A 25,350-nucleotide genomic window follows, 5' to 3' on the forward strand; every position below is an offset into this window, starting at 1 on the left:
CAGCAGATTCAACCACAGGAAAATTTCTTTTTGAAATGACTGCATAAATCTAACTTGCTGCAGCTTACCTTGTCTTTATGTTAAGGCTTATACACGTTCTTTAGTTTAAAATGTGGCTATTGTTTGTAAGATTACTCCTACAGAAGCTTAAACTGAACAATGAGATGGTGTTAGCACGACGACATTGGTGTTGGTATCTAGAGGTCTTAGAGAAAAAGAGTACAGTAGCCTTAAGAAGACAATGTTTAGTGATGCAGCAATAAATCTATTGCATTGAAAGAACAGAGATTGAGAAGCAAGGCACTTCCTGAAAATGTTTTTCTTAACGTTTGCTTCCTACCAACTTTAGCTATGATAGGCTCATATTTTGCCAACAACTGTTCCTGTATCATTTAAGCAATGAAAAATGGGAAGTTTTACAAGCAAATGTTGGTACTGTAGAGACTGCTACGAGCCTTACTGAGATTATTTTTTTATTTTGGACTATCAGCTGCATAGGCTGATAAGAGCATAAGTTTAAATCCAAGCCCATTTTGAAACAAAAAAACTAATGCTCTTTGAAACAAAACAACAAAATTGAGCAGTTACGTCATCTTTTATTCTTTAAAAATAGTACACTGGGGTTTTTGAAAATCATTATCAATAAGTATTTCCTTTTGCCAGTTCAGTGCCTCTGGGTTAAAGTAAAACAGCTTAAATATTCAGTGTTCATGCAAAATATGCCAATAGATTTACACTACTACACAAGTTTCCAGATTGTGTATTTAGCTTTATACTATTACACAACAGATGGTCTTCAAATGTGGGAGACTATTATAATTCAGCTTTTTTGCTTAGTTGATCTTTCATACATCGATTCCTTCTTTTTAGCCTTTAATAGTAATTTTTGTATTGCGCAAGGAACCTGGACGCTCTCACAATTTGAAGGTTATTCTTATGTGATGCAGGAATGACAAATCAGTGCGTATCCTTGCTTTCTTTAGTTGGCCCCATCAGAGAAAGAGATGATGCAGTAAGAAAGTTTTGAGGGGAAGAAAGATTCCAGCTAAAGTAGAGTATTAGTAGTCATCAGCTAGAAAATAAGAGTTAAGAGAAACAGATAATTAGATTTTCATAATAGGAAAGATGCAAGAAGAGTGAGAATTAAGCAAATTAAAAGGCTAACTCTTACTTTCAATGGTGAGAATACAGGTGCTAGCAGATGTGCCTCTGTTGTTGACTGCTTTACACATATATTCCCCTTCATCTTCTGGGAAGGTTTCTGGCAAGTAAAGGCAGTAGGTTTCTCCTCTTTCAATATATTGATAGTCCTCAGAGTCCTGCAACATTTCCCCCTCAAACCACCATGTAACTTCAGGTTTCGGTTCTCCAGTAATTTTAACTGTAAATCTCACTGGCTCGCCATCGACAACTGATGTGTTCTTCAGTGACTTCTTGAACCAGGGAGCTCCAGATCGAGCTTGATCCTCCTCATCGTCACAAGTAGAACCATTAATAATGCTTCCCTCCTCCTCTTCTTCCTCTTCTCTTTTCTGTTTTAAAATAAGTTGATTTAGAACACTTAAAGCAGCAATAGCAGTATGATGGCTAGTGATGCATATTTGATTACAGAAAAGTTACCATGTTTCTGAGAAGGGGGAACGCCACACCTGTCCTCACTAGGTAACATAATGCACTGAATCTGCACATGGAACAGGCAGTAAAATGGATTTTAATGAGGCTGGAATCTTGGGGTAAAATATAGGCATGAATGCAGATTCCATTTTCAGACTATTCAAAGGATACAATGAACTTTCTTTGCATTGTACTCTTCAAGACATGTGAAAATACCAAAAGCAATTTTACATTATTGCAGCAATTCACAGCAGCTGTTAAAACAAGTCTAATGTTCCTTTTATGCTTCTGGCAGCGTCACCATCAGTGGTGATCAGATGCTAGATTAAAAGACTCTTAGGACTGAAGAAAAGGTACTTTGTAATTTCTACCTTCTGTAACGCTGCATCGATTTCTTTTTGTTCAAACTGCATGCGTAGTAACTTCTGTTCTTCAATTCTCCTCTGCTCCTCTTCTTCCCTGGCTCTTGCCATTTGCTCAAAACGGGCCTTCATGTTTACTTTATGAGTAAACGGAGCCTCAGATTTCTTGGCTGGTCTCACATCTACCTCATCATCCTTGGAGGGGAAAAAAAAAACAAAGTAGGACTTAATTCCTTTATTATGTTTTAAGTGTATATGATAATAAAACTAGTTTTGTAGAGCGGTAGCTCTTAACAGCAAAGCCACCTAGAGTCCTGTTTTTGTCAGAGGTTTGTTTGATGTTGGGTTTAAGATCAAGTCTCATAATAGTTTATCCCAGGGACAGGGCAAAATACTTGCAAAGTTAATTTCAAAAATGCTGGGCAGAAAAATACTCCTAAAGATTTCTTTTCATATAGAAGTTGAGTACCGTCTTGTGGCAACGGTAAATCCTTAGTGACTTGACTTTTCATGCCACGATGTTACGGTGGCTTCAACACCTAACACAGGTTGACCTTAGAAACACAATTGGCGTCAGTCATTAAATTAAAGCTCAAAAAGATAGGCTTTGAGCCGATACTGACGTGACTGACTACTGTGGGAATGAACCTCAGGACGAGACTCGGACCAAGCTGCCTACGGTTAAGTTTCCTTCACTGGCACGTGATTATGTCATGAAAGCTCACGTTGGTGTTTTGGGTCACAGAGCAGAGTGTTGACTTGGTTAGACCGATAGTTTCATTTCTTGTAAAAACAAGAAATGCGTGAAAAAATGTGACAGGTTCCGGTCTGAAGCATAGATAAGCAGGCATCCTTTTCTGCTCTACCCTAAGAAACAAGATGATAAAAAGGCTTGATCTTCATATGGGATTGCTGTGGGGGTTTTTTTAATTCATACAGTGGAGAATGAGCTCAGGCGGAGAAGCAATGCGTGTGATGATCAATAGATGAATTCTCAAACACGAATGTTTCAAACCCTCAGGCTGGCAGGTTGCAGCTTGTTAAGATGCCGAATTGAGGACTTTAAGCAGAAAAGCGGATCTCTGCTTGAACAGATGACTGATAATAAACTGGTGCTGTTTTTCTTCAGGGATGCTGAGGTGAGATTTCCTCATGCATCCAAAGGGGGGGACCAGGAAAGAAGGGAGAAAATCATTTTGGAAACGGAGCAAACTTTGGTGAAAGCAGCAGCATTGTCCCCTCCTGGATCGTTAGTGTGCTAGTCAAGTATATTATTAACATATACAGAATGTAACTTACCTCTTGAAATTTTTCAGCTTCCCTTTCTCTTATTTCTTCATCCATTGCTCTTCGCTTAGCTCGCTCTTCTTCAATCTTCTTCTGTATTTCTTCTTGAGACAATTGTCCTATTTTTTCAAACTTGCTTTTTAAATTCTTCGCCTGAATAGAACCACTTCTTTTTAGCTTTATTAATTCTTCATATTCTTTGCTTAGCTCAAAAGTTTCAGACTCTTCTTCCAGCTGTTCAGAAATTACAGAATGCGTTAAGGTGGATAATGCCCTAATTTTTACTACCTATTCTTCCCACAGATGGGTGTCACTTAATACACTTCACCAGTTCTCTTAGTTATTTGAAATCAGCACAGAGACCCTTTCCCTCTAATTTCTTTTTTTCCCCTTGCTGTTCTCAGGATTGCTGCATTTGTATCGCATCCAAACTAGATACAGATTTTAAAACATCTTGCTTGAATGTAGCCTTTGTTCAAGGATTGCTGTCAACAAACCACCCTTCACAGGCTCAGAAAGCCAGACACCTAGCGATACAAAAAACTTAGTTATCAGGGATCCATGATTTACCTCTCTGACTTACTTGCAAGATGATAGGAAAGAATTTTCTAAAACCTACTTTGATAGACAGAAAATTATTACTTTTTTTTTAAATTCAGTAAAAAGCTTTCAGGACGTCATGCCTGGAAAAGCAATGGCAGTTCTGGATCCCGTAGTCAAACCACGTCTGAAGCTGTAATTGTTGGTGCTTTACTCCCTCCTTTTATGACCTCTGACTGACAGTAAGGATGTACACGCATTTTACTTGGGTGTCCCTGTCTCTCCCTTCTTCCCCAGGATGTAATACAAAATTTACCTGAGAAGTCTGCAAGCTAGGGCCTTTATTACTCACTCCAGCTTAACAAAAATAAGTAAGTGTAGTCCTGTAACATTCAAAAGGGAATAATAAAGAATTGCCGCCCACAACTAAATGAAATGGAAGCGTAAAGTTCATGAACGTGGTGTTTTAGGCATTTGGTATGCAAAGCAAATTTTGTGTGTGATTTTTAAAACCAACTGTGACAGTCTTCAAACCCTTGATACACTGATTAGACATAGGTTGAGGGCACTGTAATTCTTTCCTAATTAGTTAACTCAGCATTCCCTTGAGGAAAAGAAAGAATTTTGCTCTTTCCTACTTTCACTGTTGTATATTCATTTGGGAACTAGATGTTTCTGTTCTCCCAATACTGTAAATATTACAAAATCGGTTTAGTAATACCGTAGAATTTTCAGAAGTGACTGTAAAATAAAATCATAAATTTGAAATCGTGCTTTTACTTTAAGGGCAGCAAGGGATAAAAGCATTTTCCTGATAGATCAGTGATAAAAAAATATGTATCTTATTATATATAATGTTACAGATTTCAGTAATTAACCGCAATGATCTATTATATTTTTATTCCTAGAATCACAGAGTAGAACCATAGAATACCAGGTTGGAAGGGACCTCAAGGATCATCTGGTCCAACCTTATTCAGAGCATGCTTAACATATCCTTTGATAAACAAACCTCTCCCATTTCTTGTCTCAACTGTTGAAATTCTTGCTTCTCCATTTCCAACTTTTGCCTACGCTCTTCTTCTGTGCGCCTCTTTTCTTCTTCCATTTTTTGTCTCAGTAACTCCTCAAAATTAATTTCCAGTTTGCCAGGTACAAGAGATTCTTGAGAAAATGTTTTAAACATTTCTGGGGATTCATCATCCAGCACCTGCTGGAAATGCAGAGCATTAGTGCTACATCCTGAAGGGACCTGTGATGAGATCAGTGTTGCTCAGACATAAAGATAACTGAGTATTTTGCCACACCTGCCACAGTACAGTAAGATCCAATATGACGACATGGATATTCCTCTAATATTTGGGGGATGTTGTATTTGCTTTAGCTCTTTATTATTACAATATGAAATTTCTATAATGACTATGAAGGTGTTTATTAAAATGCGGCCTTTTTTGCAAGATAATGGAGAGGATGTCCTCTAAATGCAGCTTTGGGACCTGAAACAATTAACTCCTGTTTCCTTCACAGACCATCATTACAAAAAGTGCTTGTGTTTGAATGCCATTGCTCTTAATGACGGAATACATACATCTGTAATCTTTTTCTAAGCAAACTGAATTATATTCCTGTTTGTAAGCAAAATTAGTATTCACAGGAAGGATAACTGAATGCAGTTTTCTACAAGAAACTCTTCTTCTGCACAAATTGGTTATAGTAAGTTAGTTGCCAGTTGGTTGCCTTGCACAACCCAGCAGCAAGGCTTTCCTCCCTTCCCTGTCCTCTTCCCTGGCTTCGGAGCAGGGCTGGGCTTTGATGGTCATTCTTGAGCAGGTTGCTTATTTTGTAGACTCATTTATAAGAAGATGGTAGGGCCCAGGAAAGGCGATTTTCATTACTTCCAAAAGCAGGAAGTGTAAGAACAAGTATTTTATCAGACTGAATTTGCTGAAGCAAAGCATTGCTAAAATATGAAGCTGTGTGCTACAAAAGTGGCCAGGTAGCATGACATGAGTTATGCAGGAAGATTTTAAAATAACTTCTTGATAAAACCTATACATGTTAAAACATGTATACATTACATGATAAAACCTTTACATGTTTGTGCATGTAACTATGTAAACAGTAACAGAGAGTGTCTCGACAGGAATGTTCTGTAGATAAATGCGTGAGATGAGGTCAGGTACCCATCTGGAACTGCGTGGTCATGTGGCTTGAGGCACTATTTCGTCAGCGCATGTTTGAAAAGCCTTTTGGCAAACATTGACGAGCCCAACGTGCCTTCAGTTGTAGGCATTCCCAACAGTAGTAACCAGTCAAATGCTAAAAAGAATTAAAGGAGCAAAACTTCCATTCGAGAAAGTATTTTGGCTAGCTTTATAAAGAAACAGAGAATAAACATATATATTTTTTAAAAGATTCCTTGGCACTCCCTTTTCTCTTTATTGCTACTACTAACTGCCATTGCAACCTAAACATTTCACAGCTCTTTGTGCCATCATAGTTCATGCTGGTGTCTTGACCTACTTTGCCCATATCCTTTTTATTTGTCACAGCTCTTCCAACAGTTTTTTTGACTCAATCCCACTTAAATACTACTATTCACTATAGATTTCCTACAGATTTTCCCTCCAAGTAAGCTTACAGTTGGACTTCAGCCCCACCATGCCTTGCATTCTTCATTCGTTTTGCATAATATGAGCATATTTGTTGAAATTGTGTTGTGGGGAAGCGGTATCAAAAACCAAAGCTGTAAACTATTTCCTTTAATGAAAACAATGCATGGCCACATCGTTTTCAGGGGCTAACCACAGCCAAACCAGTGAAGAAATGTGAAAGTCTCTTGCTTGTGATGCATTAGTTCGTATGCTCGTCACTTTGAGAAGATACAGAGCTAAGTGAGTAGGAGAGGCATTAATTCAAAATTTACCAAGGCGTTATGTATCAACTGTAAAAAGCTGTGTGTACGCGCAAGCACCAGCAGCTGTCTGCTCGTATTTTTGAAGCAGTAAATTATGAAAAGAGAGTAAGCCAACTTATTCCTGTTTAAAAAACACAGCAAGAAATTCGGCTGAATTGTGTGATGCGCAAAACCCTTGTGGTTAGTTCAGTAAATATTTTAGCCGTATTTTGTGAAGCGAGACCACACTGTTTTTTTCTGCGAAGTGGGAACAGAAGGTAGTGAGAAATAGTCCCGCGACAGCCATAACTGCAGCACAGTCAGCCAGTTTTCAGTGGGCAAACGGCGACTGATAGGAAGTGGAATGTTTTTTAATTCTTGCTAAGACAGGTTCTTTACACAGTCTCTAATGGAAGGAGACTGAGAGGGATGAAAGATGAATGCATCTGTCTGAAAGCGATCACCCTGATGGGGGGATGCGTGGAGGGAGAGGTGTAGCACAAGTAAATGTGAAATAGGGAGATCCTTCCAAAAGGAAGCGGCTTTTCTGTTTTCCAGCAACAATATTACTACTTCTATGCGCCTATACTTTCGAAACTAAACTAAAATGAATAAACATGAAAAAGGTTCTAAGATAACTACTTAATTTAAATGCTTACATACAAATTGAATGTGAGGCTTTACTACTTCTGAAAGGGACGACTAATGTGTTCTTACAACATGTAAAAGCACATCTGCGTTGCTACTACATCGTGTAGCTGTGGAAAATAGGGAAAGCACAGGCTTACTTTTCCTGTTACAAGTAATAGAGAGTGTGTTGTTTGTATTCAGGATGCTAATTAGCAAAGTTCTCAAACGTGTCTATGCTGAAAATACATTGCCAGTCAATTTTTTTAAATTACTGAATGTCTTCACTGTGTGCTGTTACAGTGCGGTCATAGACTCTCTGCTGCATCTAATGGATTAAATCCTGCTTCATCAGTGAGGTTTTTCTTGCCTGGACACTTGAGCTCAGGTTCTTGCTATACTGAGTCAGAGAAAAGAGATTCTCAAAAAAGCAGGAAAAACCAGCAGACAGCACGCACTTTCTTTGCTTTCTGTTAGTTGTCTGCTGGCTCTTTGTAAAAATTGTAATGGCAGAAGTCCAGCAGCACTCATTTTTTTTTTCTTTTTGTAGTGGCGTTAGCTTCTATTTTCCCTCTTTGCAGGTATGAGAAGACGCTATTTTCCATAATTGCTTACCAGTACAATATCAAATATAAGTTTACACTGTAGTTTCTCTGGGCTGTCTTTCAGGGTAGAGGTCTTGTCTTTGGCCCAACTTTCAGGCAGAGGGAGCACTGCTGGCAATATCAGTACTTGTACGAAGCTTTAATTTGTCTCAAAAGCATTGCTTTGAATGATGAAGAAAACTTTGTTAGGCGTGCAGTTGGTCTTTCCCAATAAAACCACAGAGGGGAATGTAGGAAGACTCTGCCGGGTGGGCAGGTTATTCCACAGTTCTGTATGGCATGCCTTGCCCTTCCTTTTGAAACAAACAATACTTAGTTTTAGTTGGTAGTTGTGTAATTTAATACTGTATTTCCTAACAGCCACCCGTAAGTAACTGGCTTACACCCGAAATCCTGCTGAAACTTGAAGTTGTTGGAATAAGCATGAAGAATACAGTGAAGAGCTCCGTGCTTGTTATTTTATATAAATAATGCTGTTGCCACCCTCTGAAGTCAGGCATCTTTCTCTGCTTTCAGGCAGTGTCAGTATGCCAATCCTAGGACCCTGAAAATTGGTCTGCAATACAATCTTAACTCAAATTTTAGAAGTCGTTGCATGTCACAAATATCTGTATTTGTCTACGGAAGTTCTATATTACGAATTATTCTAATGGGAAATGCCACAAGTTACTTTTTCTGTTTCTCTGAACAAGCAATGAAATGCAATAAAACCATCAATTAGCTGAGTTCAGTCTTAATTTTTCCTTCCTAAGGGGCTACAGATGACTATAAAATTTGTACTTGTGGTGAGCAATGTTCTAGTGTGCCATTAATTATGCTTTAGTAACAGCTGATCGGTGGACACCCTGTAAAGGTAGGGAGATAAATTTTGAGAAGTAAAATGAATTGCTCTTCCCCCCAAAAACCCCTAACTAATCCTCCTCGGGAAAATATTTTGCTTTCCAAGTTTGTTGCATCTAGTGTAATAATACCCACTAGATACAATATCTGGTTTTGCCTAAATTATTTGAAATCCTTTGTAGGCTTGCTGTTAGGATTGTTCTGTGATGATTTTTGGTAAACGAAGTTGATGAGTTTCCCCCCCACACCCCTTCTAATAAGTAGTGAGGTGAGCTAATTAACGAAGGAGCTGAAGCAGGCATTCCTAACTGTATTTAAAGCTTCTTCCCAGAGCTGCTTTCTAGTTCATTGGAGACTTAGGTAAAAGTTATACTAAACAAAAAAGCCATACCATGTTCTTCCTTGCTTCAGCAAATGCTCTTTTCTCCTCTTCTATGCGTCGTCTTGCGTCTTCTTCTGCTTTCCTCTTTTCCTCTTCTCTCCTCTGTCTTTCCATCTCCTCAAAACTGAGTCTGAGTTTACTAGGGCGGAATTCTTTAACAGAATTTTCAGATTCTTCATCACCACCTTCATTGATCTTCAGAGAAGAGGAAGAGGAAAAATAGAACGGACTTATACAAACATAAAAATATTCTTTCTAGTAAATAAATACTCCATTAATTCCTTTCTGATCTTTTATAATTTTTTTTTCCTCCTGGAGGAAAATTGTATGAAGAGTTTGGTAAGAAACATTTTAGTCTCAATTTTAGCCAGGCGAGGGAAAAAACGAACATATTTCAGTGTCCTCTATGCAGCTTCTATAATTTTTAAAGATCCTTTGAGTGTGTAATTCAAAGAACAACGTGTTATCAGGAAAAGGCTGAACAATTAAGTACATATTTTATGGTCTCAGGGTTGGATCCTTTATTGTAAATCGCTCCCTATTCACTTTCTTTACATCACTTTCATAGACCTTTATTCCATCAAGCCTTTTTGTTTGCATATAAATTGTTTTCACCAATGCACTTATCAGTTAAAAAAATGCTGTAGAGTTTGATAGCAAAGCTAAACCTATTAACGTTTTGCTGTTACTCCAGACTGAGATGTTTGTTTCTTTTCTTTTTAGACATTTAATCATCACTGAAGAATGGGAACTGAGATACTCTGATCTCCTCACTGTTACTTGTCTCCAGTGAACACTTATCTGCTAAGGGAAGCCTGGGGTTTGCCAACTGCAATCAAGAACAAAAGAACAAACCATCTTCAGAAGATATCTCAGAGTACTTTATTTGTTTATGGAGGAAATTGGGACCTGTCAGAGTATCGGTATTCCAGATTTCTCTATACTGCAAGCAGCCCTGGGACTGGTACGTGGGGTGGCCAGTTAAGGGAATTAAAGAAATCTTTTATTTGGAATTTGTGTAGAAAAAAGAAAGAACTGAAGGAAATTAACTGCTGAACTCTTCCTTTAAGAAAACTTTTAACTTCAAATTTTGACGACCAATGACAGCAGATAGAACTGCATGCTAGAAATAAGGAATTTGTAAAGTATATTATTTGGTTAATAAACACATATACATAAGGGTGGGAAATGTGAACAAAACTTCATTTAGAATGGCTAGTGACTTCATGAAGTTCTCTCTCCTTCATTTTCTTCCTTCTTCTCCTTCACTAGTATCCCCTGCCCACCCCCAAATAACAAGAAAAAAGTGCGTTATTGACAGAATGTCAAGGTCACTGGTGCAGAAAGGTGAAGTGATTTATTGGAGGTGGAGATAAAGGAGTAAACTACAATTTGTGTATCTGCCTAAACCTAGAACCCTCTCAGTTTGGACCAGCTGGGAATGTAAGTGTTTCAGCTTTCTGGGGGTTCTGGGGTTTGTTTTTTGTTTTCTTGGAGAATATCAGTTTCCTGAATGTTTTTGAAATACAGTCAACATAGTGATCTCGAGCTGTTTGTCCAAGAATGCCCATTCATAATTATACTCTTTTTAAGTTAGGAAATTCCTAGAAATAATATTTTTGAAGATTTCACGGAAGATTAAAATCTCATTTCTCATTAATCTTCTTTGTATGTGAATTAACCAAGTCATAGTGATCATGATTGTACAAGGGAAAGATATTTAAATACAGAACTTAAAAAATGCTTTTGGAAATGGAGTACAGTGAGGAAATACAGAACTAAACTATCTGGTATATCTTATGTTAATCCTAAGTGTCTGATTCCTTTAGTGTGCTCAAAGAACAAACTATAGTGAGGTCTGTTTATAGTTGATGTAGAATAAGTCTGGCTTATGATAAAGAACACGTTTGGAGGCAGCCTTGCAAGTAATGTAAAACAGGAATTCTGAGCTACACTTCTGACAATCTGGGGCTTCATCTAGTAGTTCCTACTATATTGTTATTTATGTCAATACATACAAGAGAGCTGACCTGTCTGTTTTCCCTTTCTTCATAAGAGGAAAGTTGTAATTGATGTATTTATCTATTGTATTTATAAATAAATATGGGAGTAAGAAATAGCATTCTGTTACTACAGAATGTTTTCATCAAAAAAAACTGGTTTCTGAAACATCTGAAGCACTATCTAAGAACAAAACAGACAGCTAATTGTCTACTTGGGAACTTACAGCTTAAGGTGCTACAAAGTAGGTATAAAGCCTGCTAAGATTGCTGGCAAATTTAAAACATGTAAATGCCCCGGTTTTACTAAAAGAATGTCTAAAGCATTATGCCAGTGTGGTTACTGAGTTAGAACTAAGGCCGAAAATTAATGGTGATGCAATTTTCAGACTCTCAACAGCTTGAAATATAGTTAAGGAATAAGAAAAAAGAATCAGATACAGGAAAGAACATAAAAGCATATCCTATGTGAAAATTCTGTAACTAGATGAACAAAACATGTCTTTACCATTCTCTGTCTAGCTTCTTCAAAGGCACGTTTTTCCTCTTCTAAACGCTGTCTCGCTTCTTCCTCTGCTTGCCGCCTTTGATTTTCCTGTCTCTGTCTTTCAAGTTCCTCAAATGTTACTTTCAGCTTACCCGGAGACAGAGACTCTTGTGTTTCATTCTCTTTATTTTCACCCTGTGTAAGAAAAATGAAATAGTTATATCTTACATAATAGCTATTCATTTCTCAGCTATTTTTAGATGAGTGGTTTACCATGACATATGAAAGGCACTTGGTTTCCTTAAGGAATTGTTTTTGTTCGTCATATTTTAGCTTCATTTCTTCATCCTGTCTCTCTCTTTGGTCTGCTCTCTCCTTTCCTGTGTTCTCAAAGTTTATTTTCATCTTCCCAGGTGTTTTGGTGGGTTTTACAGGCACTACTGTAACTAGCAGTGAATCATCCCCTTCCTGTCCAAAAAGATATTTATTATATTTTCATAAAGCGTGACTTCTAGATATCAGTTTCATTAAGAAATGAGTCTGTTTTTACCTTTGTGCGCCAAAGCTTCCAAGAGAATTACTTGCATTGAGTATTACCAACAAGAATAAACCTATCTGCCTCAGGCAGTCGCTAGTTTTCTTGTAACATCTGAAGAGCATCAAGGCTGAATTATATTTTAAACGTAACTGCTCGCAAGCTCCTTCATTTCTTTACATATTTTCATTAACTGATAGTTATAAATAGTCATGGTTTGGAGAAGAACAGGTGAAATTTTGGATACATAGCAATTGTAGCCATGCTCTAGTTCCAGTCTTGTATTTACCCAGTAAAGGATATACTGCGGTTGGAATAAAGCTAGTAGTTCTAGAGAGCAGTATACAGTTTGTCAGTAATTTTTTTGAAGGATGTTGCTGCTTCAAAACTCTTTTCACAACTTGTCAAAATACATGTTACCCTTCTTTTTTTTTTTTTCCACAAAATACCATGATTAACGGGGATACTGTCAAATAACTGGAAACTAATGTTTGTTTGTCTTTCCAAAACTGTAGTAGGAATGTGATTTTCTTGTGTTAGTGAAAGGCAATAGGATCTTTGGACCTAGCTTTTTGAAATTAAACATCTATTTGCAAGACTTAAAATCCAAATCCATATGGTAAATTAGTGAATTAAAGAAAAAAAAAAGTTAACTGAGGAAGGTGTTCAAGCAATCCAAAGCCATGTGGTGAACTAGTCAATTAGAAAAAACAGTGAACTGAGTAAGGTGTTCAAACATCTGTATATTGACAGAATCCCCTTGTAATTTCAAGTTTAAGGCAAAGAGCTTTTAAGATGACAACTTTCCAAAGCAAGAGGACTTAGAGTATCATTGCCAGTGTATCTCAAATCATTCTGGCGGCTTTGAATATTTACATTTTAGATGTTTTTAAGCACAAACTATTCACAGTGCAGACTTAAATAAATTCACTTCAAGTACAGACATATGGTTTCATATACTTTAAAAAATTGTTAGCTTCTTGGTTGAAGTGGTTGTGTGCCCTTTTCCCAGCCCAAATTACAATAATAAAACAAAGTGAATAAAAATGTAGGTGAACATTTCTTTAAAAAAATCTGATTACCTCTGCTGCTGATTCAGTTCCCGTATTGTTAAAGTCATCAATCTATTAAATGAGAATTTCATATGATTACATTACTTTGGCTCTTTGCCTTAGATTTGCAAACATAGAACTGGAAATTCTTATTGTATCAGTGATATGTATGTAGCACTTAAATTCACAGAGATGGTAATGATTGAACCTTTGCTGGAATACTTCAGGTAGGTTAGCTTGTTGAGGAAGAGGGAACACGACATGAAACATCATACAGAAAGTATGCTAACGCATTCTTAACACTTCAGGGTGAACCGAGTGCTTTAGATGTCCAGTCTTCATGTAAGCATTCCAGAAATGTGTAAAAAGAAGAAAAGCTAAAGCAAATTAATTGATTGTTTCTGATTCAAGTGACATTATCTTCCCCTGAACTCCTGCAAAAAGCCTATTGCTGTATTTGCTTCCTATGGTGTCTTTGTATGTTTCTGTCAAAAACTAACATACTTTCTAAAATTCTATATGGTATGTACTTCTGCCTTTCAGAGTAGATGAAATATGTTAGGCACATTTCCAGTTAAAAGTCTGATTTTAACAATGTTAAAGGTCTTAGTAGAAAATACTGTCCAAGTCCTTGTTGAAAACTGGCTCCTCCTATAGCATTGTTTTTCTCTTCTTACAACAAAACCAAACCAAAATTAAGGACTACTGTCTTTTGGTTAAATAAAAATTGGCTTATGGTTCTACCGTGTCATTTAGATGTTCACTCTCACTGCAGTATTTGCAGCACTGAAGAAAACTTACAAATGGAATTAAACACGATACCCCAATGCAAAATTCTACAAAAGACAAAATTTGCTTTATTGGCATCACCAAAAGTTGGAGTCTGTTCACATGTATATGTAATAAAGATTCACAAAATAGCAAAGGAATAAAACATGATCTGAATCTTCGTGATTTATGATTTTTACTACGTTATTATCTTCTCTTTTTTGCCTGCTGATGGCGGTTTCTTAGTTGTTCTCGCTTGCCTTTGTTCATCTATCACTGAACTGTATGCACTAATCTCTAAGCAAAAATTGTCTAAAGTAAGGATCAGTAAAATACAAGAAACACTTTTAAATTAGTTCAGTGAATTCTATAAACTCTTGTATGCCTATGACACCAAAATTTTTGCCTGATTCGCATTCCTACCAGGGTCATGCCTACCTGGTTTCATCTATAACTCAAGTTTAGTGCTTAAAAAAATTGTTACCATAAAGAAGATGAAGATTCTCTGAACATTATTCCCCACTTCCATCCCATCAAGCATTTTCCATGTAAATCACCACTATCATAAATCTTAAGATCAGATCTTTCTGATCAATGTAAAACTTCTTTCTGGTGTTGATTGTTTACAGTTATATCCTGACTATTGTGATCAGATGAACATACCTCCTGTGCTTTTTTTGCTAATTCTCTTTGGATTTTTCTTTTCTCAATCATGTCTTGTTCAATTCTGCGCTTTCTTTCTTCTTCCGTTCTTTTTCTTTCTTCTTCTTGCCTTTGCTTTTCCATTTCTGCAAACTTGCCTTTAACGGTTCCTGTGAATATGAAATACACAGTTCAGTAGTTCCTGAATTATTATCTGATACTTATCTAGTGAATTATGTGAGCTTTAAAATCAGGCCTCTCTCTTACCTATGAGCTTTGGAACATAACCTTTTTCTATTTTAGATGATTTTGCGTCATCGTCTTCATCAGATCCAAGCAGTTCCTTCATCTAGTTGATGAAACACAGAAAGTAAACTGTCTTTATACCTTAAATAAAATTCCAGTATTATTGTCGTAAAATAATGTGAAAAGATTTTCACTTATAATATTGAATATTAAAATAACACAAAATATTTGCAAAGACAATAACCTCCTGCTTTCTCCTGTTCCATTCTCTCTCTCTAACATATTGTTCTTTTCTTCTTTGCTTTTCATCTCTAGATCTCCTTTGATTTCTTTCTTCCCTTGCTTTCTGCATAGCTTCAAATTTATCCTTTACATCACCCTTGTGAAGCTTGGGCACATAGGATTTTTGGACGGGTTTAGATGAAGAAAGCAGAATCTTGGTGAAGATATAGAAGAAATGAAGATAAGAAAAAGAAAGGTGAAACAGATGGACAGAAATATTCTGATAGATTGGATTAGAAAGAATGTAAGAACGTAAAACAGAAGTGCGTTTGGGATTATGAACTTCGTGCCACTAGCCATCATCAATTAACCATCATTGCATTTGTTCATAAACAGTCATACATACTAAAATATCCAAAGCAACATTTAACATTGTATTAAGCTTAGGCCATAAGTAATTGTAATAAATAGCTACATAAATAATTATATGAACTATGTGAATATGCATTTTCAATTACTGTGGCTTTTTAAAATTAGATATGGATCTATATTGGTGCTTTCAATCATAAGCAGTCACCTGCACCCCCAGCATTTAAAACCGATATAAAGACACAGAGATATAATACAATATCTATGTTTTCTTCTGCAGCAGTTCAACAGCCATATATGGTTTTTAAATAAATAGTATTATTTGTTCATTTAAAACTTCCAGTACATTATACACTTACTTTTTTAATAGTGAGAGAAACTCAGAAGTCCAGTGATTTTATGTTATAAAGTGTCAAAATCACTGGACTTGCAGGACTGTGATATTGACACAGCTACTGACGCTTCTTTGCCAATGCCGACTCTGCATGTGAGGAAGAGAAGTTCCCACTTTTCAGAACTACTGTGGAGTTTTCTCTCTTTTTACTGTAACGACTGCAGGAATGCCTCCATACAGTAATGCTGAGAAAACTGGCTGAGAACATTCCGTGTTTCATATTTTCCACCTAAGGCAATAGTATTTGTTCCTGCTTTTGTTCCTGGTGCTCAGTAAGTCTACGAAGAAATCTTTGAAGTAGCCTAATATTTACATTTTAGAATTAAATGTGAATGTTGCCCTGAATTTCCCCCACATCATTTGAAGTTTCTTCATATTTTTTTGCCTTTATTTTGCCTTCCTCCTTCAGTTTTTTTGTTTAATAACAGTAAGAATGTATTTCACAGATTCCATCACATCAGATACTTTCCTTAAGCTACTTTCAAGCGCCCTTCCATTGTCTTAAAATAACAGCAGTACCAGCAGACTTACAGTATAATTGTTTGTCTTTTACAATTGTTTGTAATTACTCTTGTTGCAAGCGTCAGTTCTAAATTACTACACTACTTTGATTACTTTAAAATTGGTACATACCTCAGTTTTCTGTGCAATGTCATTCATGGCTACTGCGCTGTGCTCTGCACCTGCTACGTTTAAGATTGCTTTCAGTTTCTACCTGAAAGAAACAGTTGTAGTTATATTCCTTTTTTTTCCTTTTAAATGATGCTTTAACCATCTCCCTGTAAATAACATTGCATAGGCTGAAATCGATGTATCACAATTTCATTTGGTCCTCTGAGGCCTTTGAGGACATGAATAGGTTCTAAGTATGCAACAGTGATTAAAAGAACAAGCTTATGATTCACTATTCATGCTCATAACCCCTCTATATAGTCCTAGATATTGGGTTTTAATTTCCATTTAAGAAAAAAAAAGAAAAAAAAATAACTTGGAGCCAAGCTCTGGCTGCCCTGTTTGGTGTGTTACGAAACTGGTTTCCTCCCTGCTCGTGCTAGCAGAAAGGAATGTGCTCTGCACCTCCGCCGCTCCGCTTCAGCCTCGCGTACGAGCCAGCGAGCTCAGGTTGCACCGAGTTTGTGGAGTGCTCAGGCCAAAACCCCGCGGCCTCCTGGAGATGCTGCTTTGCCTTTATACGGCTGAGAGGAGGAAAGATGGCCCGGTGGCCAGGGGGAACCAACCTGTGTTTCAGAGATGCAGCTGGATGGATCTCCTGCCTGGGTGTACGCTCTTGCTTGAGTCGCAGCCTGGCTGGCAACTCCCTCAGCACTTCCCCCAACATGGAAATACAAAATAACGCTTTTCTTTCTCCTGGGGCTACTCTAGGGGAAGCTAGTGCTAAAAACTACAAAATGAGTTAGGTAAACCGCATACATACCTTGGAGAAAGCATTTGTATCATTTAATTGTGTGCTGGAAATTGCACTGCATTTTTTAAAAGAAAAGCATTACAAATTTTAAATTACTCTGTGTATTAGAAACCTAACAGAAAGGCACTTCAAGTTCAGGGCAAGCCTTTTCCTCTTTTTTCCCCCCCTCTTTTTTTTTTTTTTAAATCATCAGGTGTATCGAAGCTCATGGGAGGAAGGAAATCCTGACATGACTGTGGTGCTATTCCCTTCTGCACCGTGCCGATGCCCTGAGTCCCAGCCAAGCCTAAAAACTCAGTGTGTCCAACATGGTGCAAACAAACGGACTCAAAGGCGCAAAGTAAAAAGGGTAGAAAAGGAGCTTACTGCTGGAAGGGACTTCTCACTGGTGGTTTAGAGGAACTGTAGTCAGGGTTTTTCATGATACAGAAAGTTCTTAGTAGTTCTGAGCCTGTAAGTTCTCTATTTCTTAATTACAAACAGATTATAAACATGGGAAATTTTATGTGATGTTAAAAATAATGAACATTAAGAGTTGTTGCCATATAAGCTCTTCGAAAATACACCGTCATCAGTGCTCATTGGTGCTGCTGTAGCTATACACATCAGATGAGATTCTTAGACATCCTGGGATGTTTTTCCAAATGAAAATAGTCACAATATATGAAACAAGCATTTAGCTACCAATCCCTGCCCTGATTTACAAATTCCAAACTCTTAAAATTCAGCTGCAACAGAGGTGTCCAGGAGAACACTTGGGAGTTCCTTTTCAACAAATGAGTATAGAAAGTCATTCCCCCCCAAATCAGAGCTGACAAATACCTCATTTGTAGACTGACGCCGTTCAGTTTGCCACTTGTGAGCGCATGAACATAAAAGTACTAAGTGTTAATTTCCATTTAGACTGTTTCAGATCAGCAATGGCATGTGAAAGTTCTGTTGTGTCTAGAAAGGCAGATATCTCAACTAGCATTCTTGTGGTCTGAAGGTCCCCATGTACTTTAATATCCATTTGCATATTGTGCAGTTGGGTTTGCACGTCTTTGTAGGCTTTAGCCTACTTCATGCGTGTAAGTAAAATCCCCATTGTGATCAGCGTAACAAAACTAGTTAAAATCCTTTGACTTCCTCATTTTTTAAGTAGGTCTTAGAGAAGTTCTCCTCTGTTCTCTTTTTGTTTCTCTGCTTTTTAGATTTCTTCTTCCCTACTTGTGGCTGATAGCCTTTAGCCTTGTACTTGAAATACAGAGCTGAATAAAAGGCTTACTGCACGAACCCATCAGAAAACAAAGGAACGTCATGCGTTGGTACAATTCATGCACCGAAGTAGCCTGGGACATAGAGACCTTCCAGCCTTCACACGGGGCTGGAGCAGTAAGTCCCAAAGATAATCTTTCACAAGGAATTCCATTTCACCTAAACACCTCAAACGAAGGTTATTGCTAACCTTCACTGCAGCAGCATACCCTCTCTATATGGCTTCATCTTAATGTCGTTTGAAAACTGACTATTCCAGAGTCTGATTTGCTTATCATGTGCAATCAATTGTAGGAAGAAGATTAGGTTTACGAGTCCGAGAACGCAATTTAGCTCTTGAGCTAAACCTTTGTCTTGACCCTGATAGCTCCAATTACCTGAACCCCTTGACAGTGCCACTAAGACTGCTGACAGCAGAGAGACCTACCCTCAAATGACAAATCTGAAATTTTCTTTAGAAGTGCAACTGTTGGAAGAAATTTCCTTTGCAATTTCCTGCTGTCTGAATGTCCAAAAATGTGCCAGTCCAACAGGTTGTGGGCCCTCAAGATGGCAGGTACATTACTGCCATTTGGATTACTGCCATATCTCCTATTACTTTAGGCTACTTTCCAGTTCCTTGGCATGACTAACTCCTAATATGCTCGAAGGCTAGCCAGCTGGCTCTAAGACATTTTGCATCTGCAAGTCATCCTGCCTCCACCGTCGATGCTAAAAGATATGGCTATAAAGCAGCAGGGCATTACTAAACACGATATCACCCATGTTTGCACTTTCTTCCCTCCCTGGGGCAGTTAAACCTCGAGCGGGGACAGCAGCGGGACCCTCCCTCAAGGACCCCTCAAGCCAGATGAGTAATTTCCAGTAAGGACAATTTAGTACCTTTCAGAAAAAAAAAGAAGCACTTCTTGAGTTTTGGCTTGGGTCTGTGAAGCTGTGGCCACTGCTTCAGGAACAACAGCAGCGGATTGAAGCTCCTTTGTATCTGCCTTATCGTTAGGAGAGGATCCACACATTCGATGCGTTGTCGCTGAGAAAACCAAACTGGCTAAATCAAGAAGTCCTGACACCTACAAATCGTGGAAGAACAGTGACTCCATCATCTGCCGGTAGCTTTGCACAAAGGAGGTGGTAATAAATTTTCCAACCCAAGGAACTTTTACATGTTTTACTTTCTAACAAAAGCTACTTTTAAATAAGATATCTTCCTAGCCTTTTCAGAGGAACTAATTATATATTTAAGTTGTACATACATCCTTCTTTTGTAACAAGAATTTTCCCACAGAGTTCATCTAATACAAGTAATGCTTGTTTTTTAGGGCAACAAAGGTCTACTTGTACATGTACTTATTTCAGAAGAGATCTGTCCTGTTATGAAGTTGTCCAATCCTTTATTTCCCGAGATCAACATATCTCAGGAAAAGCTGTAAGAGCTCCCCACTGAAGCTTCCCACTCAGAAAAAATTGAAAAAAATCATTATAATGTCAACCATAACCGTGATGAAAGATGAACTCAGCTCGTTACTAGGCTTTCTTTGCCTATCCAGTCTCATCACTCTAGCATTCACCTGACACCAATTCTTTTTTTTTCCCCTGCACATTTTACCTTTCCTATGATTAAACGAAATATCTCTGGTGTTACAACGTTTATACTGAAAGTACTAGACTGCAGTTCCCCTTTCAGAGGAGGTCTACACCGAGACTTTTCCTAGAAGAGAAACTTAACGTCCATCCTTTGATCAATGGTCCTACCTCTGGAATTGAACGGAAGAGAAAATGCCGTTACTAGAATGGCTTGACTGGCTGTAATGCAGAGAGTGATCTCTAAGAAGTTTCAAGGGAAATTTTAATACAAAACCAGTAATGTGTAGGAAACTAGGCAACAGATTGCAAATACTCTGAAAAAAAACCCGCACCAAACAATAAAAAAACTACTGTTCTCAAGCATCCTATGTGTTTGCTGTAAATGGGTAAGCTAACACCTCCAGTGTCTCTTGAGTTGTTGTGGTCGTAGCACTTTTTCAACTTTTCACACAGAATCCCTAAAACCTTTCTTTAGGCAAAATAATCAAAGTGAACAAAGAAAACCGTTAAGGGCACACAGAAGGTTTGATGGCTCACAAGCCCCAAAATCCATCTCCTTAGATTTAATTAATTTCCATTTCTGAAAGGAGGTCAGAGTCCTCAATTGATCGAAAAATATTGTGCAGCTTTAACCAAATAAAAAACCCTGCCACTAAATAACAAAATCCCCCTTCATTAGAAAACACAGATCTTGATCGTCAGCGGAGTGATTACCATCCTCACACGAGGCACAGAAAAACACCAGCATTTTCCTGACCTGAACACTACTCTCTACAATAGGGGTACGAAGCCAGGGCTTTAAACAAAGTCTAGTTCCTCTGTGATTTCTCCGTTCGGGAGGCCCCTGCTGTCCTACGGCTACTGTGAGTTATAAATAAGCCCTTCATGGCACGGGCTAAGTTACGTTTACCATCTGTCTCCTCTTTGTGATCTACTTGCAGGGAAGACTCCATTATATAAGAAAACCATATTGTGAGAGTTGGAAACTCACCACTTGCAGCCAAAGCGCTTAGGAGAGGAAAACACAGTCCACAGTGTTAAAATATTTAACGAAATATTAAATAGAACTGGAAAGAGGAGGGGAAAGAGAGCAATGGCCATCATTTATGTCCTTACTGTAACTCATCTGGAATGACACTACCAGTTGTTGTACTAAATTACAGATACTAAAGTAGATACTAAAATTACCGTGCATAGAGGAAGATCCTGGACTGGCATAAATCGTCGGCTCCAGGGAAGCCAATGAGTTATGACAATTAACACCAGCTGTCTAAACTTCACATTTTGTAAAATACAAAATACAAAGCTACTTCCACTTGCTTGTGTCTCCTTCATTCAGTCTTTAAATTAAATGCTTACCAACAATTGATGCAGATAATTCAATTTCATACACAATCTTTCCTCAATCTTTGAATTTATTGCACTTCAACACTTATTAAGTCTTATATGATAGTAGAATAGTCCTTGCAGATATGGTGTTATTTATAAAACATTTATTATAAAGGATTTTGTCTATGTCTGTTTATTTAACTATAAATACTCTTAATGTGACAGTGCCATGTAGTCCAACTGCTGTGTTAAAAAATAAAATCACCCTTCTCTGTAGAAAAGGTCTGTCTGTTAATTCCTTACTCTCTTCACAGACTGTTACAGGGTACGTAGGTTCCACAGCAAACATAGTAGGGGCTGAGAGTTTGGTCTGTTGTGCGGGGGAAGCCCTGCTGAGATCGTCTGGCCCATGATTTCACGTCCCAAGATATCTGCTGATCCTAATCGTGGGTGTCAGCGAACTGTGAACTGAGATCCCCAAGAGAAAAACCAGCATATTTTGCCCCATGCCATAGTTCTTCCACCCCCTCTTGTGTCACAGCAGCTGAAAAGAAACAGTATGATTTGAGCTCAACTTTTGTTGACTCCACTGACAGGACCTCAGACATCGGGGTACTGGAATGTGGGATAAAACACGACATGAAGCACCACTGAAATTTGCTTCTTCCCTTCTCCAATGACAGGACACAGCCTATCTGCCTCTTCTCTGGACTCCTCGTGGTCAGCTCAGACTGAACACAGCGGTGGCCACTGTGCCTGTGCCATGCCTCTGCCGCAGAGGAGAGGTCTCCTGGCTTCCTGGAGACTGGCTGCTGCTTCCACTTGACCAACCCTACTCTGATGCCCATGAAAACCAGGTCGTGTGCAACACCTTCATCTGAGCGGACATGGCCACCTTTGGTGCACAGCAAAGGGTCCCTCATATTGCTTCCTGAACTGCTCTTGCACCGCTGCCAACCTTCCCCTCTGTTTTCCCACAGCCAGCTTCCAGAGGGCTCGGCCATGGCGCCGTTCCTTGTTAAAGGAGTTTCGAAGCTGAATATCCAAGTATGGTAAATGACAGATTGTCCGACTTCTTTCACGGAGGAAACTACTCATTTAAAATATTCCAAATGCAGTTAGAGAATTCCTTAGGCACGTCTTAAACCGTCAACCCAGTTCTTGTATTTCACCAGAATGCGCTTTCTACGTATACTAAACATACTGCCGTACCTCTGTATTTCATTAATACACTTGTCCCTCTTATAAGGCTAATTATTATTTTACAATTTAATTTAATTGGACATTTTCCTAAGAGATCTAGGGTCTCTTAATACCCGAGATCGAAGGTTGAGAGTACTCTTTTGTAGAATCCAGCTACTTGCTGATTACTTTCCGAAATACTGATGCGTTTTCACTTAACGTGCCTTTTTTCGCAGACGTTTATTGCGCTAGCAGAAGCTCTTATTTACCTAAAGCAAAGTCGACAGCAGCTCGTTCGTAAGCTGTCACGGGAGCCCAGTACGTCCTTCCAGGCGCGGGTGCCTCACGCCCGCAGGTGAAGCGGATCCTCGGGGCGCTGCCAGCCCGCTGCCGAGCGCACCGGCGGCGCGGGGCTGCCCTTCACGCAGGCACCCGCCGACTACGAACGCAGGGGATTTTCCACTAACTTTTCCCGGAGGCACACCACCGCCCGGCGCAGACCCACACGGGAGCCCGCCCCGCGCCTCCCCGCAGAGCGCCCGGAGCCGCCCCGCTGCCGCCCGGCTCCGCGGCGAGTGGAGGCGCGAAGGCGGGCGGGATCCCCCGCCGGGCACAACCCCGACCTGCGACAATTTCATTTAAAACCCGTCGCCCCGGTGGCGGGGGCAGCGCCGTGCCCCTGCCCGGCCGCCGAGCCGCGGCCCGTGAGGGGACCCCGCCCCGGGGGAGCCCGCAGCGCTCGCCGCGTCCCGTTATCCCTTCCCTGGCCGCCCCCCCCGGCTGCCACCGCAACCCAGGGGGCCTCGGCGCCGGCCCTCGCCCACCGCGCCCGCCCGCCCGACCTCCGGGCAGCCGCTGGGCCCGGCCGCCCGCGGGGGCTGTGAGGGGGCGTCGGGCGGAACGGGCTCCCCGGCGGCGGGGCCCTGAGGCGGCGGGTCCGGCCGAGGGGCTGCGGGGGTCAGCGGGGCCGGGCGGCCGCGGGGGAGCGCCGGGCCGAGCGGGGCGGGGGAGGCAGCCCGAGCCCTCTTCTCCCACCCGCGGCCGGCGGAGCCGCTCTTACCTGCGAGCGCTGCCCCGCCGCTGCGGCTCGGCGCGGTCCCGGCTGGCGGCTGCCGAGCGCCCCTTGGCTGCGGCCGCCGCTCCGGCGCTGCAACTTTCCATAAAAGTCGCGACGCGCCGCCGGCGCCCGCATTCCAGGCGAGCCCGGGGCCGCGGCAGCTGTCCCGGCCCGGCCCGGCCCGCCTCGGCCCCGGCCCTGCGGCGCGGCTCGGCACGCCGTGCCCGGCCCCTCGCCGCGGTGGGGGGCGCAGCCCGGCTCCTTCCCCCCCCTCCCGCCCCCCCGGGCGCGGACAGCCGCCCGGCCAACAGGGCTTATTTTGGGCTGGAAGCACCGCGGAGCTATAAATAACCGGGGGAGGGAGGCCGCCTCGCGGCTGCGGCTGAGAGGGCCCCGCGGGCGGAGGGGACGGGGACCCGCCGCCCGCCCGCTGCCGGCCGGCCCGCGGCTGAGGCGGCGGCACCCCCCGGCTTTGCCAGGCCGCGGGGGCGGCTGCCCCAGGTGATGGCAGCGTTCTGTCACCCCAGCAGCTCCTGGTCACCACGTACTTACAGCCACCGCAGCCTCTCAGCGGGACGCGCCGGGCTGGCAGCGAGCGCTCCACCGCCGCTGGTGCCTGCCCGGCCGGGGGGAGGCTTTATACCCGCCGTGGTCAGGCCCCGGGTCGTTTTATGGCAGACGGAGAGCAATCAACTAATAATAGTAATGTGACAGTTAGCCGGTGGAGCGGAGGGGAGTCGAGCTAGTGCCAGACCTGCGGGACGGAGAGTGGCTTCGGCTTAAAGCAGCACCTTTCGCGGGAAACTTTGCGAAGCAGAGGCAGGAACGTGATTTTATTACATCTGCATGCGTTCCTTTTCCTGCCTAAAGATGGCTTGTTTCCTACACGTTCAACTGGAAGGTCCCCAGTGCAGAACCTTCTTCCTATCTCACTTGTGTCTGCCACGCTGGAGCCTAACTTCAGCTGGATTTAGAAGTATTAGGACGATAACTGCACAAGCTTTGGCTTTGCAAATCCGAACAACAGCCATCAAAGTTAAAACACAAAACGTGCTTGTCTTCTGAAGGACAGCGCAGGAGCTTTCCCGCAGTGCACCCTCAGAATAGCCATACTCCCATTTCTGAAGCAAAGGCGCAAGATTTCAGTTAAGGTAGGGCTTTCAACTCTCAGTAAAATACATTTTCAGCAGATGAATACATATAACAAATTTGGGCAGACCGAAGCATGTATACATCGCCCTTCTACAGCAGTAAGGATTAAATACTTCATGTTGTCCATTTCATTTGTATTACTCCACAAAGGAAGTCTTATTCCACGACTGGAGCGCACTAAGGCAGTTTGGTTTGGAAAATATCCTGACAAAACTCTTCTCCTGAAACCAAGAAAAGAGACAACAGCTCGTCTTAGAGAGATGACGGCAATTAAACCATCTGGGTTAATAGCGTGGGCAGGATCTCACCAGCCACCAACCACTGCCTCTGTCACTCCACTTGAACCTACTTTGTCTGCATCGTGTCTGCAAGCCACCACAGCCAACCTTAGGCCGGGGGGTTCTTCATTTAAGGCCTGAATCACTTTTTGGTTTCCAAGACCAGAAACACCAGTATTTGTCTTTTTGGTGGATCACTGGCCGATACGTTGAAAAT

At 40.8% G+C, this 25,350-nt stretch overlaps 2 protein-coding genes across 53 annotated transcripts in view; one reads left to right on the top strand and one right to left on the bottom strand.

The window, feature by feature from the left end:
- Nucleotides 1-10,363, top strand: part of FUBP1 (far upstream element binding protein 1) — a 35,634-nt gene extending 25,271 nt beyond the window's left edge. For 2 of the 3 annotated variants that reach the window (XM_074599015.1, XM_074599023.1), the window contains one exon: nt 9,877-10,339. In XM_074599015.1, coding sequence (XP_074455116.1) covers nt 9,877-9,894 — 18 coding nt within the window. In that variant the 3' untranslated portion in view covers nt 9,895-10,339. Of the gene's footprint in view, nt 1-9,876 lie in introns of all 3 variants that reach the window. The other variant, XM_074599026.1, reaches the window with a different exon arrangement.
- Nucleotides 577-24,459, bottom strand: NEXN (nexilin F-actin binding protein). Of its 50 annotated transcripts, none has more exons than XM_074598967.1 (14): nt 24,256-24,413; nt 16,502-16,583; nt 15,128-15,319; nt 14,905-14,986; nt 14,659-14,807; nt 13,258-13,299; nt 11,914-12,108; nt 11,662-11,835; nt 9,163-9,348; nt 4,816-5,013; nt 3,276-3,497; nt 1,986-2,171; nt 1,172-1,532; nt 577-1,072 (listed from the first exon to the last, which is right to left on the bottom strand). In XM_074598967.1, exons 2-14 carry the CDS (start codon nt 16,526-16,528, stop codon nt 1,059-1,061), a joined length of 2,028 nt encoding a protein of 675 aa, XP_074455068.1. In that variant the 5' UTR covers nt 16,529-16,583; nt 24,256-24,413; the 3' UTR covers nt 577-1,058. The 50 variants fall into 50 exon arrangements, with proteins under 50 accessions (XP_074455068.1, XP_074455065.1, XP_074455070.1 ...); XM_074598964.1 differs by having other exon boundaries at nt 4,816-5,016; XM_074598969.1 differs by having other exon boundaries at nt 16,502-16,579; nt 24,256-24,312.
- Between the last annotated feature and the right edge of the window lie 891 nt (nt 24,460-25,350).

Source organism: Larus michahellis, chromosome 8 (genome assembly GCF_964199755.1).
Source record: "Larus michahellis chromosome 8, bLarMic1.1, whole genome shotgun sequence".
In the NCBI taxonomy this organism is placed as follows: Eukaryota; Metazoa; Chordata; class Aves; order Charadriiformes; family Laridae; genus Larus; species Larus michahellis.

Excerpts from the sequence above, each read along its gene's own strand:
- NEXN (XM_074598959.1), bottom strand. The coding sequence starts at position 23,838 with ATGCGGGCGCCGGCGGCGCGTCGCGACTTTTATGGAAAGTTGCAGCGC. Across the intron at positions 13,300-14,658 it reads TAGCAAAAAAAGCACAGGAG|ATTGATGACTTTAACAATAC; the intron begins GTATGTTCATCT and ends CTCATTTAATAG. Across the intron at positions 5,017-9,162 it reads CTGAAGCAAGGAAGAACATG|CAGGTGCTGGATGATGAATC; the intron begins GTATGGCTTTTT and ends CTGCATTTCCAG.